Below are 14,204 nucleotides of genomic sequence, written 5' to 3'. Positions count from 1 at the left end.
ATGGTGGCCAGCTGCTCGGCTGTAGGGAGGGGGCTGCTCAGAGACTGGGACGTCCTCAGAGAGCAGACGGTCAGCCCCGTGCCCAGCGCAGGTGTGTGGGTGGTGCCTGCCTGGCTGCGGGTGGGGGGGGGGCAGGCTGATACTTGAGGACAAATGCTCCTGGACACAAGCACACAGACATACAGGTGTGCACACGCATGCACATGCACACAACACACACAAAAACTCACATGCACAGATGCATATAAGGATACACATATAAACTCACAGCACAGATGCCAGCGTACATATATGCTCCATGCACCCAGACACATGCACACCCACACCATAATCGCCCAAGGTGGAAGCAGGACTCTGCTCCCTTCAGCCACTTGTGAGGTGTGGCCCCAAAAGGCAGAGGGGACAAGACTGGAGTGAGAACTAGGTGCAGGCCCCCAAGTGACCTTCACTGGGCAAAACTCTTTCCCCTTTAGGTCTTGTCTTTGTGGAATGATGTTTCTGCTCCTACTTTGCATGTGGGTGTGTGGGTACGTGGGTGTTGAAAAAGAAGTATTCACCAACCAGTTGGCACACAGGAGCTGTCAGGGAGGCATTTCTGCTTCCTGTGCCCCGAATCTCTGCTTCTGTCCTGGAGGAGCCGTCAGTCATGGTGCCCTGTCCCCGTCCCTGAGCCTGGGTTGGCGAGGGATAGGCTTATGACTCCTGCCTGGCCTGTGACGATGCTTGTGTCTTGGAGCCTGGAACACCCAGAGGCCTTGTCTCATGTGGAGGACACCTTGGTGGGGGGCAGGGGATGGGCACAGCGATGGAGAGCAGCATTGAGGGTAGTCAAGGGGATCATGTGCCTACTGACTCTGTTTGATGTGAAGGTATATTGGCAAGAGCCTGGTCTCTGTGTCTGGAAGGGGTCGCTGCCAGGCAACGTGCCCTTGTCATTGTCAAGGCATTCAGAATCCTGTCACCCCTTTCAGCCTCCCAGGCGGTGGCACAAACTTCCGTTCCAGACATGGGGGATGCTGATGATTTTGGAGTAGTGGAGGGAAGGAGCCCTCTTTCCGTAGCACATGGAAGACTTCTTGGTGACTTGAAGGCTCTTCGTGCATGTTGAAATTCTGATCCTGGTGGCCCCACAAGCAAGGCTGCAGAACTCAGAGCTGGTGAGGAGCCACTCCTCATCCTATATTCCCCCCGCTTCAGCTCTAGCCCTTGAATTTGTCTGGGGTTCCTTGTCAGGGAATCTTTTCCTCAGGTGTTTACTCCAAGTGCCCTTCACAGCAGATGGGAATGTGTCCAGCTCCAGGCCCAGCAGCTGTCTGCTACACACACAGGGTTACCTAAACACAAGAATGGGCTGGGGACCCCGGGCTGTGAGTTCCTGAGAAACAGGCTCTGGGTGGATTGTCCTATATCTTTGGGGTCCTTCTGGGCATGGAACAGCTAGGTATGAGGGAACACTTGTTCAGTGCTTATACTCCTCATGGGGTGGGGGTGCTCACATCTCATTAGTGGCCCTGTTTTACCAGGTCTGAATAGGGAAGGGAGCCCTGGGTCTTCAGGGGCAGGCACAGCCGGCCGTGGAGTGTGGCAGTGTGGCAGGTCTTTGCTGCCTGGAAATTTAAAGCAACACAGGCTCTGTTGGAGCCCAAGTGGTAGAGGTGGCACCTCTGAGCATCCCACACTGTATCTGCCCAGGAGTGACTTTGAACACGAGCTGTTCTTGTCACTGAACTTCCTGTCTCCACGTGGGATCGTCCTTATTCTGATTCAGTGACAGCTTGGACACATAGCTGAACAAACACTTCTCTGCACATCCATCATTTATGACCAGCTGCCAAGGCCCTGGGTCCCATCCTGGGCACCATCTTCCTGATCCCCAGCAGTCCCATGAGGGCGATGCCATTATTTCTTCCCCACTTCACAGATAGGCCTTTGGAGGGATTCACCTCAGGGGTTCTGGTACGATGACTTAGGGCTGAAGTGCCCCAGACAGGCCCCAGACTTGGGCTTTCTAAGCCTAGGAGAGGAGCAAGAGTTTCCTCCCCTCACTCCCTGGCGCTGTCAGGGCCTTCCTCAGCTACTCTTGGCCTGTTCCAAGAGTGAGAACTAACCAAAGGCTGTGACTCAGACACTCATGACATGGAGCTTTGCAGATACCTCTGGTTTCTGATGGACAAAATTTCTCAGGACTTGGGATAGCCTTTGGGTGCTGAGGATCCAGAACCTAGACACTGGGTTAGGATTGGCCCAAGGCTTCTCTAAGCTGTGTCCAGAGCCTAATTTTGTAACTTGACATCCAGTCCTCCAACCTGGCCCGACAGCTTATAGCCCTTGTTTAAATTCGGCAACTCAGTGTTTTTGGGCAACTTTGTCCAGCGTGCTGGCTGGGGGCTTAGCTCCTGCTCCCAGACAACCTGCTGCGCTGGGTTGGTGTCAGGAGACACTGAGGTGGGGACCCTGATCACCTGCTGCCCAGACAGGCGGCCATGAGGTCAAAAGTCAATGGAATCTGGGCCTTCTCATGATTCTTGTGGCCTCAGACTCCTTTTGCTCCCTAAATGAAAGCTGGTGGCACCTTTGACCTTAACCTTGTGCTGTGGGATAGCTCACTGCCACTCTTGGTCGGCTCTGCAGCAGTTCCACGTGTCATGCTCTGGGCCCCCAAGAGAGCCAACCAGACCTGGAGGTCACCCATGGAATGCTCCCCCCCATTCCCAGAACTCCCACTTTCCTGTGTATATACTCCTGTAAATAAACACCAACCTCGGGCAAGTGTCAGGCACAACCAAGCATTGCAAAGCCACCTAGCACGCAAGTGTGACATAGCTAAGTCTGACCCCAGACAGTCTGGCTGCAGAGACCATGTCGTTGGCCCCAGGGCCTCCCAGATCCTCTTACTGTGGGTGCTGTGGAGAATTCCCAGAGAAGCCACCGGCCACAGCCAGTATCCAAGCAATGACTTCTGACCCCTCTCCAGGATTCCAGGGGCTGGCTAGAAGAGTGACTGCCAAAATGAGATGGGCACAGAGATATATAATAACTTTGCTTCTAGAACCTTCTCCCTCATTTACAGCTTCCTTTAGCTTGTTCCCCCCTCTCCAAAACACATCAGTTAAACCCTTAAAACAGTCAAGGGTTGGAAGAATAATAAAAAATCTAATGTATGTTAAAAGGGTATTAAACTGTAAACTAAAATTTACATGGAAATCCAACATTAAATATTTTTAGCTTTTTGGAAGCTGGGGGCTGGAATGCTATAATATAGACAGACTTCATCATTTTAAAAAGGATAAGCCCCACAGTACTTTTTCCCCATTTATGGAGTTAGTGGATGAAGATGTGAACTCCGCCGAGGGCAGCTGGGCTGACGCAGGGGTGAGGCAGGGCAGAGCCGCTGGCTCCTTGGAGGGAGGAGGCAGGGCCCAGTTGGACTCCTGGCTGCCCTGAGCCCTCCCTGTGGTCTTGCTGTCAGCCAAGGAGTGGCCAGTGTGTTCTCAGTGGGTGGCTGGACCTTGTGGCTCATGGGTACCTGTTACCCGCCTCTAGTGTGCACGCCAGGCCTGTGTCCATGAACCGTACTTAATTGTCATGGAAGAAGGAAGGATTCTGTTGTATTTGTGCAGTTGAGAAAAGGGCTCAGAGAAGTTGAGTCAGGTCTGGGATCGCATTTCCCATGCAGATTCCCAGCTCAGTCATCAGTCTTGAGGCTGTTTAAACATCCACGTGCTCAGCCACCTGTACCACAGCCGGTTCCCTGGGGTTCACATGAGGCAGGGCCATGAGCTTGACCTGCTCCTTCCAGATCTACCATGCTCTTCTCTTCTGGGGCGCTCAGGCAAAGCTGCCTCCCTCTGCTGGGTGAGGAAGAAAGGAGGGTGCCCCTGCCGAAGCACCTGCCCAGAGGCTGCTCAGCAAATACTAAGGGATGACTCTGGGCCACAAGCCCCATGCCAGCCTAGGTTGCTGAGGCCTGCCTGACCTCTAGGAGCAGGTTCCCTCAGAGCCCGCGTGGGGGGGGGGGTCTCATTGTCCAGGATATCCAGGGGAGGGGTGGGAGAAGGGGGTGCAGATGCAAGTGATACAGATTTCACAGCACAAGACCGGAAATTCCTGGGCTGTCATTTATTTCCACACTGGTACTCTTGCTGCCAGTTTTTGGAGGCAGGAGTTCCAGTTCCCAGGAGGGTCACAGGGTGTAGGGGACACTATATGACCAATACACAGCGATTTGGAAATCATCAGGTCCTGGGAGAGGGAGGAAGGCCTTGAATGACCGTTGGAAATGGGGACTTTGACCATGGTGCTCAGTGCTGGGTAGGGCCCCTCTGCCTACCAGCTATCTGGCCAGGCTCTGGGGTCTCTATTAGCTTCCAGAAATATGTGAGTGAGGAGGGGACCCAGGGCAGGACCCTGGATATGGGTGAGGCCTGATCTAACGCCTTTCCCCTAGCTGCCTCTGCTTCCCACATTGTCATGGAGAGGCGAGCAGGAGGCTCTTGGATGAGACCTTGTTCCTTCTCTTGCCATCTGGGATTCCATGGCCTATATAGCCATGTTGTCTGCACTAGAGGCTGGCCAAGGGGAGGCCTGGCTCTTGGTGGTCACAGACGAGGTACTGATTAAATGGTTGTCCAGTAACCCCCTCCACTGCTATGGGCCATCTCATAGTCTCCATTTTACAGATAGGGAAATTGAGGCCCAGATAGAGTAAAGCGGGTGTCGTCCACACCAGGTTGTAAGGGGCAGGGCTGGGATTTGTAGCCAGACAATGTGACTTGAGGCCAGTATTGTCTCCTAGTCACTTTGATGAGAGCCAGCAGACAGCTGGCCCTGCAGGACCTGGGCAAAGTGCAGGACAGGGCACATAGTTGGCTGCCGCCCTGGCCCCAGGAGAGAGCCTGGCCAGTAGTGGATGGTGGACAGAAATGACCACTCACTGCCTGGAGGCCCCTTGACAACCAGCACACCTCAGGGAGGTCACTCATTGGCAGTTAAAAATCTCTTGTGACTTGTCAGAAAGTGAATAGAAGGGTGCATTAACTTTTCATTCCAGACCTCAGCATGTGTTTGTCTAATCAGGAGGGCAAGCAGTGGCTGCAAGGGCTTCGGCGATGGAAGTTTTCCTGTCCGTCAGAGGAGTTTAACCGCATAATGAACAGGCCACGGTGATTTGAAATATAATCACATTATGCTGACAAGATTACTGTGTTTGGGGACTCCACATATCCAATGGGCTTTTACCGAGAACATTCTCTGCATTTAGCAGAGGTGTGTGGTGGGAACCCAATGTGACAGCCTCAGCCCTTCTGACCCCTCATTTGTGACCTTCCCACCAGCAGGGGTCTCTGTCAATCTGGGGGAGGAGGGGTCTGGCCCTCATCTGCTTAGACTGACCTCAGCAAGGGTGAGGGCAGTTGAATGGGGGTGGGGTCAAGAGGGGACCCTGAGCAGCTCAACCCCAACTGCATGGCTCAGGTTGGGACTTGGCCTCTTTTGCAAAGTCTGTTTCCTCCTTTGTAAGGTAGGGATGAGACTGGCTTGGAATGGGTAGAGAAAATGGGAAGAATGTTGGCCATCAGCCTGACGTGAGCAAGGTGGGAGTGGGATCTGGTTTATAATTCCCTGGCAGCTCATGCCTGCTGTGTGGGATGTGAATGTCACATGCAGCGTGATTTTAGGGATACACAGATGCATGTTTATTTATTTATTTATTTTATTTTTTGAATTTTTTGAGGTAGGGTCTCGCTCTAGCCCAGGCTGACCTGGAATTCACTATGGAGTCTCAGGGTGGCCTCGAACTCACGGCAATCCTCCTACCTCTGCCTCCCAAGTGCTGGGATTAAAGGCGTGCACCACCACGCCCAGACAGATGCATGTTTTTTTAAATTTAAATTTAAAAATATTTTATTTGAGAGAGAGAGAGAGGCAGATAAGAGAGAGAAAGAAAGAGAGGGAGAGAGAGAGGGAAAGAGAGAACATGGTTGTGCCAGAGCTTCTAGCCACTGCAAATGAACTCCAGATACATGCACACCACCTTGTGCATCTGGCTTATGTGGGCACTGTGGAATCGAACGTGGGTCCTTAGGCTTCACAGACAAGCACCTTAATCACTAAGCCATCTCTCCAGCCCCAAATGCATATGTATATATATATATATATATATATATATATATATATATATATATATATATATATATATATATATAGTTTGTTTTGTTTTCTTCCAGGTAGGGTGTCACTCTCTCACTCTTCCAGACTGACCTGGAAAGAAGGGAGGGTGAGTGGATGTGCCAGGGCTTCTAGCCATGGCAAACAAACTCCAGACACATGTGCCACCTTGGACATCTGGCTTACATGGGTTCTGGGGAATTGAACCTGGGTTCTTAGAGGCTTCCCAGGCAAATACCTTAAGTGCTAAGCCATCTCCCCAGCCCTGCACCTTTTGTTTTTCCTCTAAATTTACTTGTTTGCAAGCAGAGAGAGATAGAGATAATGGGCGCAGCCTCTTGCTGCTGCAAATAAACTCAAGATTCATGTACCACTTTATGCATCTGGCTTTATGTGAGTACTGGGTAATCAAACCTGGGTCCTTAGGCTTTGCAGACAAGCATCTTAATCATTGAACCATCTCTCCAGCCCCCAACAATACACCTTATTTATTTATTTTTATTAACAACTTCCATGATTGTAAACAATATCCCATGGTAATTCCCTCCCTCCACCTCCTTTTTTTTGGGTTTTCAAGATAGGGTCTCACTCTAGCCCAGGCTGACCTGGAATTCACTATGTAGTCTCAGGGTGGCTTTGAACTCACAGCAGTCCTCCTACCTCTGTCTCCTGAGTGCTGGGATTAAAGGGCGTGTGCCACCATGCCTGTCCTAAATGCATATTTTTAACTGAGCAGTTTTGTATTTATTTCAGTGTGCTTCAGAAAACATATGAGGCTCACCAAATCCATGACTCCATAGCTATGTTTGTTTAGATGTGTGTGTGTGTGTGTGTGTGTGTGTGTGTGTGTGTGTGTGTGTGTTTGTGCATCTATTCATGGTTTAACTGTGTGAGGCAGGTGCACGCGCACCAAGGGAGGTCAGAGGACAACTGGGAATGTCAGTCCTTGCCTTCCATTTTGCTTGGAGCTAGGTCTCTCATTCACCACTGTGTTCACCTGGCTGGCTGGCCCAAAAGCTTCTAGGCAATTCTCTTGTATTCAACTCTCTTTTTGCGATAGGTGAGCTGAGATTCTAGATGCTCGTGCTACAGCATTTGGCTTTTTATATCGGTTCTGGCAATCTGACCTCAGGTGTGTCAAACGCTTTATTTACTGAGCCACCTCCTCCGTCCTAGAATGAGTTTTAAGATATGAGAACATTAGTGTGAATTAAAGGAAAACTTAAGTTACACACAAGGCCATATCTCAGAATGGCCTGTGAGTGAGGCCACTGGGAAAGACATCTGACTTTTGATTCTCGGTTGCCCTATCTGGTCTCCCTGGAGTAATTGTTACTATGCCAATGAGCTAGGGCAGTGGACTATGAGTGAAAGTGGGCATTCCTGGCTCCTGCCCTGGCTTCTGTGGGAGTCAGAGGAAGGTATTAGACCCATGAGAGTGTAAAGAGAAATGACTTTGCTGAGACACTGAAGTTTGGGGGCTGTTTGTTACTATAGTGCAGCCTGGCCTATCCTAACTGGGAAGTATACTCAATGCTCAGTCTCCTCGGAAGGAGCTAATATTACCTGTATTTTACAGGAGGGGAGACAGAGGCTGAAAAGTAAACTAACTCACAGAAGAGTTTACCAGCCAGGAGGCAGAGCTGGAACTGGAAGACACTTTTACCAACAACAAGGTCTGCTTTCCAACAATCAGTGGGGAATGGATGTGATAGACACGGGAGACAGTGGAGGGTGCTGAGGGTCTGGTGGCAGACGGAGGGGGAGCTGGGGCTAGGAGAGAAAAGGTGGCCAACTACGTGTCCAGATGGTTTCCAGGTAGAACCACCCTTAGTAAGGTATTCCAGTGTTGTACTCTAAAAAAATACTTGATTTTTATTTAATTATGGGGGGGGGAGGAGGAAGGGTGAGTGGGTGCACCAGGGCCTCTAGCCACAGCAAACAAACTCCAGACACATGTGCCACCTTGGACATCTGGCTTACATGGGTTCTGGGGAATTGAACCTGGGTTCTTAGAGGCTTTACAGGCAAGTACCTTAACTGCTAAGCCATCTCTCCAGCCTGCACCTTTTTTTTTTTTCCTCTAAATTTACTTGTTTGCAAGCAGAGAAAGATAGAGAGAATGGGCGCAGCCTCCTGCTGCAGCAAATGAACTCCAGATTCATGTGCCACTTTATGCATCTGGCTTTATGCGAGTACTGGGTAATCAAACCTGGGTCCTTAGGCTTTGCAGACAAGCATCTTAGCCATTGAGCCATCTCTGCAATACACCTTATTTATTTATTTATTTTTATTAACAACTTCCATGATTGTAAGTAATATCCCATGGCAATTCCCTCCCTCCCCCCCTTTTTTGGGGGGTTTTCAAGGTAGAGTCTCACTCTAGCCCAGGCTGATCTGGAATTCACTATGTAGTGTCAGGGTGGCCTCGAACTCGTGGCAATCCTCCTACCTCTTCCTCCCGAGTGCTTGGATTAAAGGTGTGTGCCACCACACCTGGCTTGATGTACCTTAATTTTTTAAAAAATTTATTTGTAAGTGTGTGTGTGTGTGTGGGGGGAATGGGGATAAGAATGCTAGGGCCTCTTGCCACTGCAAATGAACCCCAGATACATGAATCACTTTGTGCATCAGGCTTTATGTGGGAACTAGAGATTTGAACCCAGGCCAGTAGGCTTTATAAGCAAGTGCCTTTAACTGCAGAGCCACCTTCCCAGGCCCTAATTCACTTTTTTAATCTTGGAACCATCCCTCCCTCTCACCTTCATAGCTTTCCCCTCAATCCTAATTGAAACTCTGTCACTATTCAGCATTGTCTCCTCCCCTGTTCCCTGGCCTCCTTCCTATCTCCCATCTCTATGACTTGGACATCATATTTGTACCTGGCTTACTTCACTTCTGTCATGTCTTCAGGCACAGGTGTCAGTGTCCCCTTCCTCTTTAAGGCTGGTAACCGTCTACTGTATGGCCAGGTTGCATTTTGCTGGTCCATGGACACTGGGTCTTTGGCTCCTCTCTGAACACTGGTGCACAGCGTCCACCTGGGCTCCTGTCCTCAATCCTGTTGGCAGCTTTTTACAATCATTCATTCTTCCTGGGAGGCATTAAGTGGCCCCTCTTGACAGAGGCGGAAGCTGGTACCCAGAGTTGGCATCTGTTAAGCTCACCAGGGTGGGGAGCTATGGCAAACAGTCCTTAAACCCAGGCATATTTGACTTTAAACTTTTTTTTTTTTTTTCAAGGTAGGGTCTCATTTTTAGCTCAGGCTGACCTGGAATTCTCTCTTGTAGTCATACGTCAGCCTCAAACTCACAGCGATCCTCCTACCTCTTTCTTCTTAGTATTAGGATTAAAGGTGTGTGCTACCATGCCTGGCTTTGACTTAAATTTTCTTCAGCCTATGGTAGCCTTGTTGTCACATTTAGGAATCCATGGCCTTCTAGTCATTAAAAGGTAGTATTGTCACAAAAAAGAACTCCCCTTGTCTCCCAGAACATATGGAACAGGCAAGTTTCTTTGACACAGGCAGCTCTGTCCCTGGGCGTGTGCCATCCTGCAGCCTCTGGAGCAGAGCTGTTTGTCTCTGGGGTAGACTGAGGCCTGGCTCCTGTGAGCCTTCCTTCCTAGGCGAGTCTTGGGTCTCAGAACCACAAGGAAACGTGGTAGCTGGAGTGTGATGGCACTACCATTCCTGGGCATTTACTCTCACTGAATCTTGACTTCCATCTGGGAGGTGGGCACTGTCACCATGGTTACTGGTAAGAACACTGCGGCCACTTGGAGGCATGAGGTGGGTGAGTAGAGCTTTGACCCCAGTCTTGGGGTGGGCCCTTCAGGGCTACATGTGGAGGGGTACTCAGCCGAGTCGGGGCAATTCAGCAGAGGCAGAAACCTCCCCACTTCTGCCTCCCTTTCCAGTCTCAGGGCTCCCCTTCTTCAGAACAATCCCCACTCACCCTGCTGGAGACACAAAAGCTGTTCACGTTTCCAGAGCCCTGCCTTCCACTTGGTCCTGCTCTGTGTTCCCCAGGAGGCTACAGGAGCTCCCCCTCCATCACCTTGTCACAACAGGTGTCCTGGAGCTGCAATAGAGGCGGGGCCTTGTCAGGTCGCACTGGCCTGAGTCCACAAGGAAGGTGCAGCTGTCTCTACAACAGCGCCTGTTCCCAACACCTGTGCCCACTGTCCCCTTTGGCCTTTCCTCTCCATTGCCTGGCACCCTCTCCAAGCACACTTGTCCCACAGTGCTTGCATGGGGGTTCAGTGTAGGACAGCCTGGGGGCCACCTGCCTACCCTTTGGCCTCACCAGATGGAAGTCTTGAAGTCCACATTGCATTTTTTAATCCTTTCTCACCACTGATACTCTGCAGCTCCTGATCTGGGTAGCTGAGGAGCCTGTGGATACAGAGAGCAGGTTTTCAGGGACATAGCAAGGGTGGGGCTACCTCCAGCCTTAAGAGAAGACTCAGAAACCTCAGTCAGCTGCTGGCTGAGAGCTGGCAACAGGGACACAAGGGTGGAGGGCAGCCATGCGGTGCTGGGTGCAAGCTGTGGTTCCTGAGCTACTGGAGTTCTGGCATACGGAAGTCAGCCAATGAAGGGCTGATAACCAAACTGACCAGTAGGGCAACACATGCAGCCAGAGGTCCTAGACTACTAACTCCAAGGGAAAGGACTAGATCCAGACTTCCGCCGGCAAGACTGGCTCAAGATAATCCTGAGGCATCTAAGGCACCCCTGTAAGGGCTCAAAGACCTCATCTACGCCAGCCCCAGAAGTGTCACTCTGGGAACCCGAAGCCCAAGAGTCAGTAACCAGCTATGGTGAGCAGAGCCATAAGGAAGGCTGTGGTCTCTTCCCAATGGCTTGTGGTGTCTGGAACTGGTAAGGTCCTGTGTGCCCAGAGTGCTTCTTCTAAGGTGGAAGTCATGACAGGACTTGTCAGAGGGGTGACATGGTGGACTCTCAAGATAGCCATGGTTCGTAGTGGCCAAAGCTCTAGGCACCCACCGCCCAGGCTAGTCAAATTACTCAAGCTTTAAGTTCCCCACTGAATTCAGAGGGTTGGTTATGAATGATCAGTCAACCCTGTGGTTTTCTGTATGACATTGGGCCCAGTGGCACAGAAGAAGTGGGGAGCCTCAGGTCACTTGGGTTTAACTGGGCTGTGCTTGAATTCCTGCCCTGAAAGTCTGGTGCTGGGGAAAGTGAGATTTGTGTATTCTTGAGCTCAAGGTCTTGCCTTCAAACATAGGTACAGGGGCTGGATAAATGGCTCAGTGGTTAAAAGCACTTGCTTGCAAAGCCTGACGGTCTAGGTTAAATTCTCCAATACCCATGTAAAGCCAGATGCACAAAATGGTGCATACATCTGGAATTCATTTGCAGTGGCAGGAGGGGTGGGCGTGCACACATGCATGGGCGCACACCCACATCGTTCTCCCCGCCCCCACTTTTTTGAGGTAGGGTCTCACTTTAGCCCAGGCTGACCTGGTATTCACTATGTAGTCTCAGGGTGACCTTGAATTCATGGCGATCCTCCTGCCTCCTGAGTACTGGGATTAAAGGTGTGCACCACCACGTCCATCTCCATTCTCTTTCTTGCCATCAAATAAGTATTTTTAAGAAGTCTAACCTCCTCATTCTGGGATTACAGGTGCGCACTGTCATGCTTGGTTAGGGTTAGGGTTAGGCACTGATGCCATAGTCAGAGGTAAGGGGATGCCTGGTCTTGCTTAATTCCCAATGTGGCCCTTGTATGGTTCAGAGACTCTGGGCACATCAACTGTGTCAGCCCCTAGAAGATTTGCTACAGCATCATAGTCTAGAGCATTCCATACTCAAGACTTCCACATTCAAAGCAATATGCAAAAGGAGGTATTTATAACTTTTATTTTAATATTTTTAATATTGAATATGTGACAAGATTTAATGACCAAATTAGTCATTTACATTTTCCAAAGATATCTAAATATAAAATTGCTAAAAATTCAAATACAGATAGCAAGCTACAAATAATATTTCTTTTGTTTCTGGGGGGGAGGGGTAGGATGGAAGACATTAGAAAAGGGTGCTCCTGTTAGCTGAACAAAGGTCAGAATGAAAGAGAAATTCATTAAAATGAGCCCATGTGCAAAGAAATCCACTTGACTCTGAGATGCTGTTTAGACCCATCTCTTCCTGTACAATGATTTAAAAAAATGTTTTAAATGCAGTTTCTCAGACAGACATTTGTCCCTGATCCTAGTCCATGACAGTATGAAAGGATGTCACCATGGGAGGGACCCCAGCAAGGTCCACACAGGCATCTGGTGTGGCCAGAGGGATGGTGTCAGGGTACTGAGGCCTTGCCTTTCCTGCCCAGGGAATGGGGCACAGAGCCGCGGGCTTCCCTCCTTCCTGACACAGGTCAGCAGCAGCTTGCAGCCTGCTCACTCAGCAGGCTCATAAGAGGAAAGGGAGATGCAGCCCTTCAAAACCAGCCAGGTCCAGAAACCTGCACGCAGGTCTAAGGACAGCTGAAACTTACACCTGCTATTAGGAAATGGAAAAGACCACTTTGGCCCAAGGTCTGGTGCAACCTGAAGGAGTCCTGTCACCCTGGCTGCCAGCACATGTCTCTGAGGTCAGAGGTGCTGTGTGTTGAGGAGAAAAGGCTTTTGAAGGGGGAAATGACATAGCTGTGGCACAGAGGCTAGATCCTTGTTGTTAACTTTAATAAGATGAGACCCTCAAAGCAAATGCACTCATTTAAACAAATGGCATAGTTAAAACTATTGGCTAAGCCCTAAACATTCCTTCTGAGAAATCGAACCACAGCTTTTCCAATCTGCCTGTTCAATATGGAAACAGATTTCAAAGAGGATAATATAATCAATTTTCTCCCCAAAGAATGGTCCATCATGCCAACCGTGATAAAGAGGATGCCTGTTTATTAAAAGGAAAAAAAAAAAAAAGAAAAATGTACATTTTTGTTCTTCGTTTGCCTTAAGAAATTTGATCAAGTTGTGAGGAAATGTCTGGCATGGCTATGTACATCCTTGGCAGGGCTGCCAGGCAGTGAACACGGATGGGCAGCACGGGGCTCCTCCAGGGGTTACTCAAAGCCACTGCCAATCAGGCTGCAGTCCTGTAACAATGGCCCTGGGCTCTGGATGAGGGTGTGCCCTACCCCAAACCTTCCCCTAGAGTTCAGGAGTCCAGGTTTTCCCTCAAGCATGGCAGGACACGATAGACTCTAAGGCCACCAGGTCCTGGCAGGCAGGCTCCACAATGCAGTGACAGATTGGAGGCCAGTGTCACTGCTGCCCTGACTTCTTCTCCTTCTGGAAGCTGAAGCTCGTACGTCTGTTCAGCTTTCTTTGTTTTTGAGCAAAGTAGTCAGCCCGGGCGGTGCTTGCTCGTGACTCCAGTATGTAGTTCACCTAGAACGCAGAGGATGCAACCTGTTATTGCCAGCACTCACTGCTCACCCAGGGAAGAGCATGGGTAGAAGGGAGGACCACTGTGCCTTGGGAGCCTTGAGCGAGGTGCTCTCTGGCAGGCCAGGACGGAACCAGTGCTTCACCACAGAGATGAAGAGAGGTCACTGTAGGCCTCTCCCCTAGTGAAGGGTGGGGCTCTCTGACCCCCAAACCTATTTTCCCCTTGGCCTGGAGCTTCTTCCCCAAGGGCTACAGGGCCCTCACTCTGCTCTGCCAGACCTGCAGCCCTGGAGGCCACATGACCTTACTAGCCTCACCCTCTACCCTGAAAGATGAAAATGTGACACAGGGACAAGAAGCCATAGCAAAGCTCTCCTTCCGCTGGATAGGGCTTCCTCTAATGCCCACAGTAACATCCCAGCTGGACAAGGAAATGAGACTTAGTGAGGAACACCGAGTGGTCAAGGTCACCCATAAATTGGCGTCAAACGTGTGTAGTGTGCGTGTCTTTTCAGGGCCACAAGTACAACTCCCATTGTGGCCCGGCAGCCCTCTGGGCTTTTTAGGAAAATGTGAACATTCTGTGTCCTTGTATTTCTAGAAGTTATGGCTAG

At 50.2% G+C, this 14,204-nt stretch overlaps 1 protein-coding gene across 6 annotated transcripts in view; it reads right to left on the bottom strand.

Moving 5' to 3' along the window:
- Positions 1 to 12,042: 12,042 nt before the first annotated feature.
- Mapkap1 (MAPK associated protein 1) overlaps positions 12,043 to 14,204 on the bottom strand; it is a 282,174-nt gene continuing 280,012 nt past the window's right edge. For all 6 annotated transcript variants that reach the window (XM_045157076.1, XM_045157083.1, XM_004662807.2 and 3 more), the window contains one exon: positions 12,043 to 13,590. In XM_045157076.1, coding sequence (XP_045013011.1) covers positions 13,465 to 13,590 — 126 coding nt within the window. In that variant the 3' untranslated portion in view covers positions 12,043 to 13,464. The remainder of the gene's footprint in view (positions 13,591 to 14,204) is intronic.

The sequence above is a fragment of the Jaculus jaculus genome, chromosome 1 (assembly GCF_020740685.1).
Source record: "Jaculus jaculus isolate mJacJac1 chromosome 1, mJacJac1.mat.Y.cur, whole genome shotgun sequence".
Taxonomy (NCBI): domain Eukaryota; kingdom Metazoa; phylum Chordata; class Mammalia; order Rodentia; family Dipodidae; genus Jaculus; species Jaculus jaculus.
Note: the sequence above shows the minus strand (reverse complement) of the source record. Positions and strands in the feature narration are given on the sequence as shown.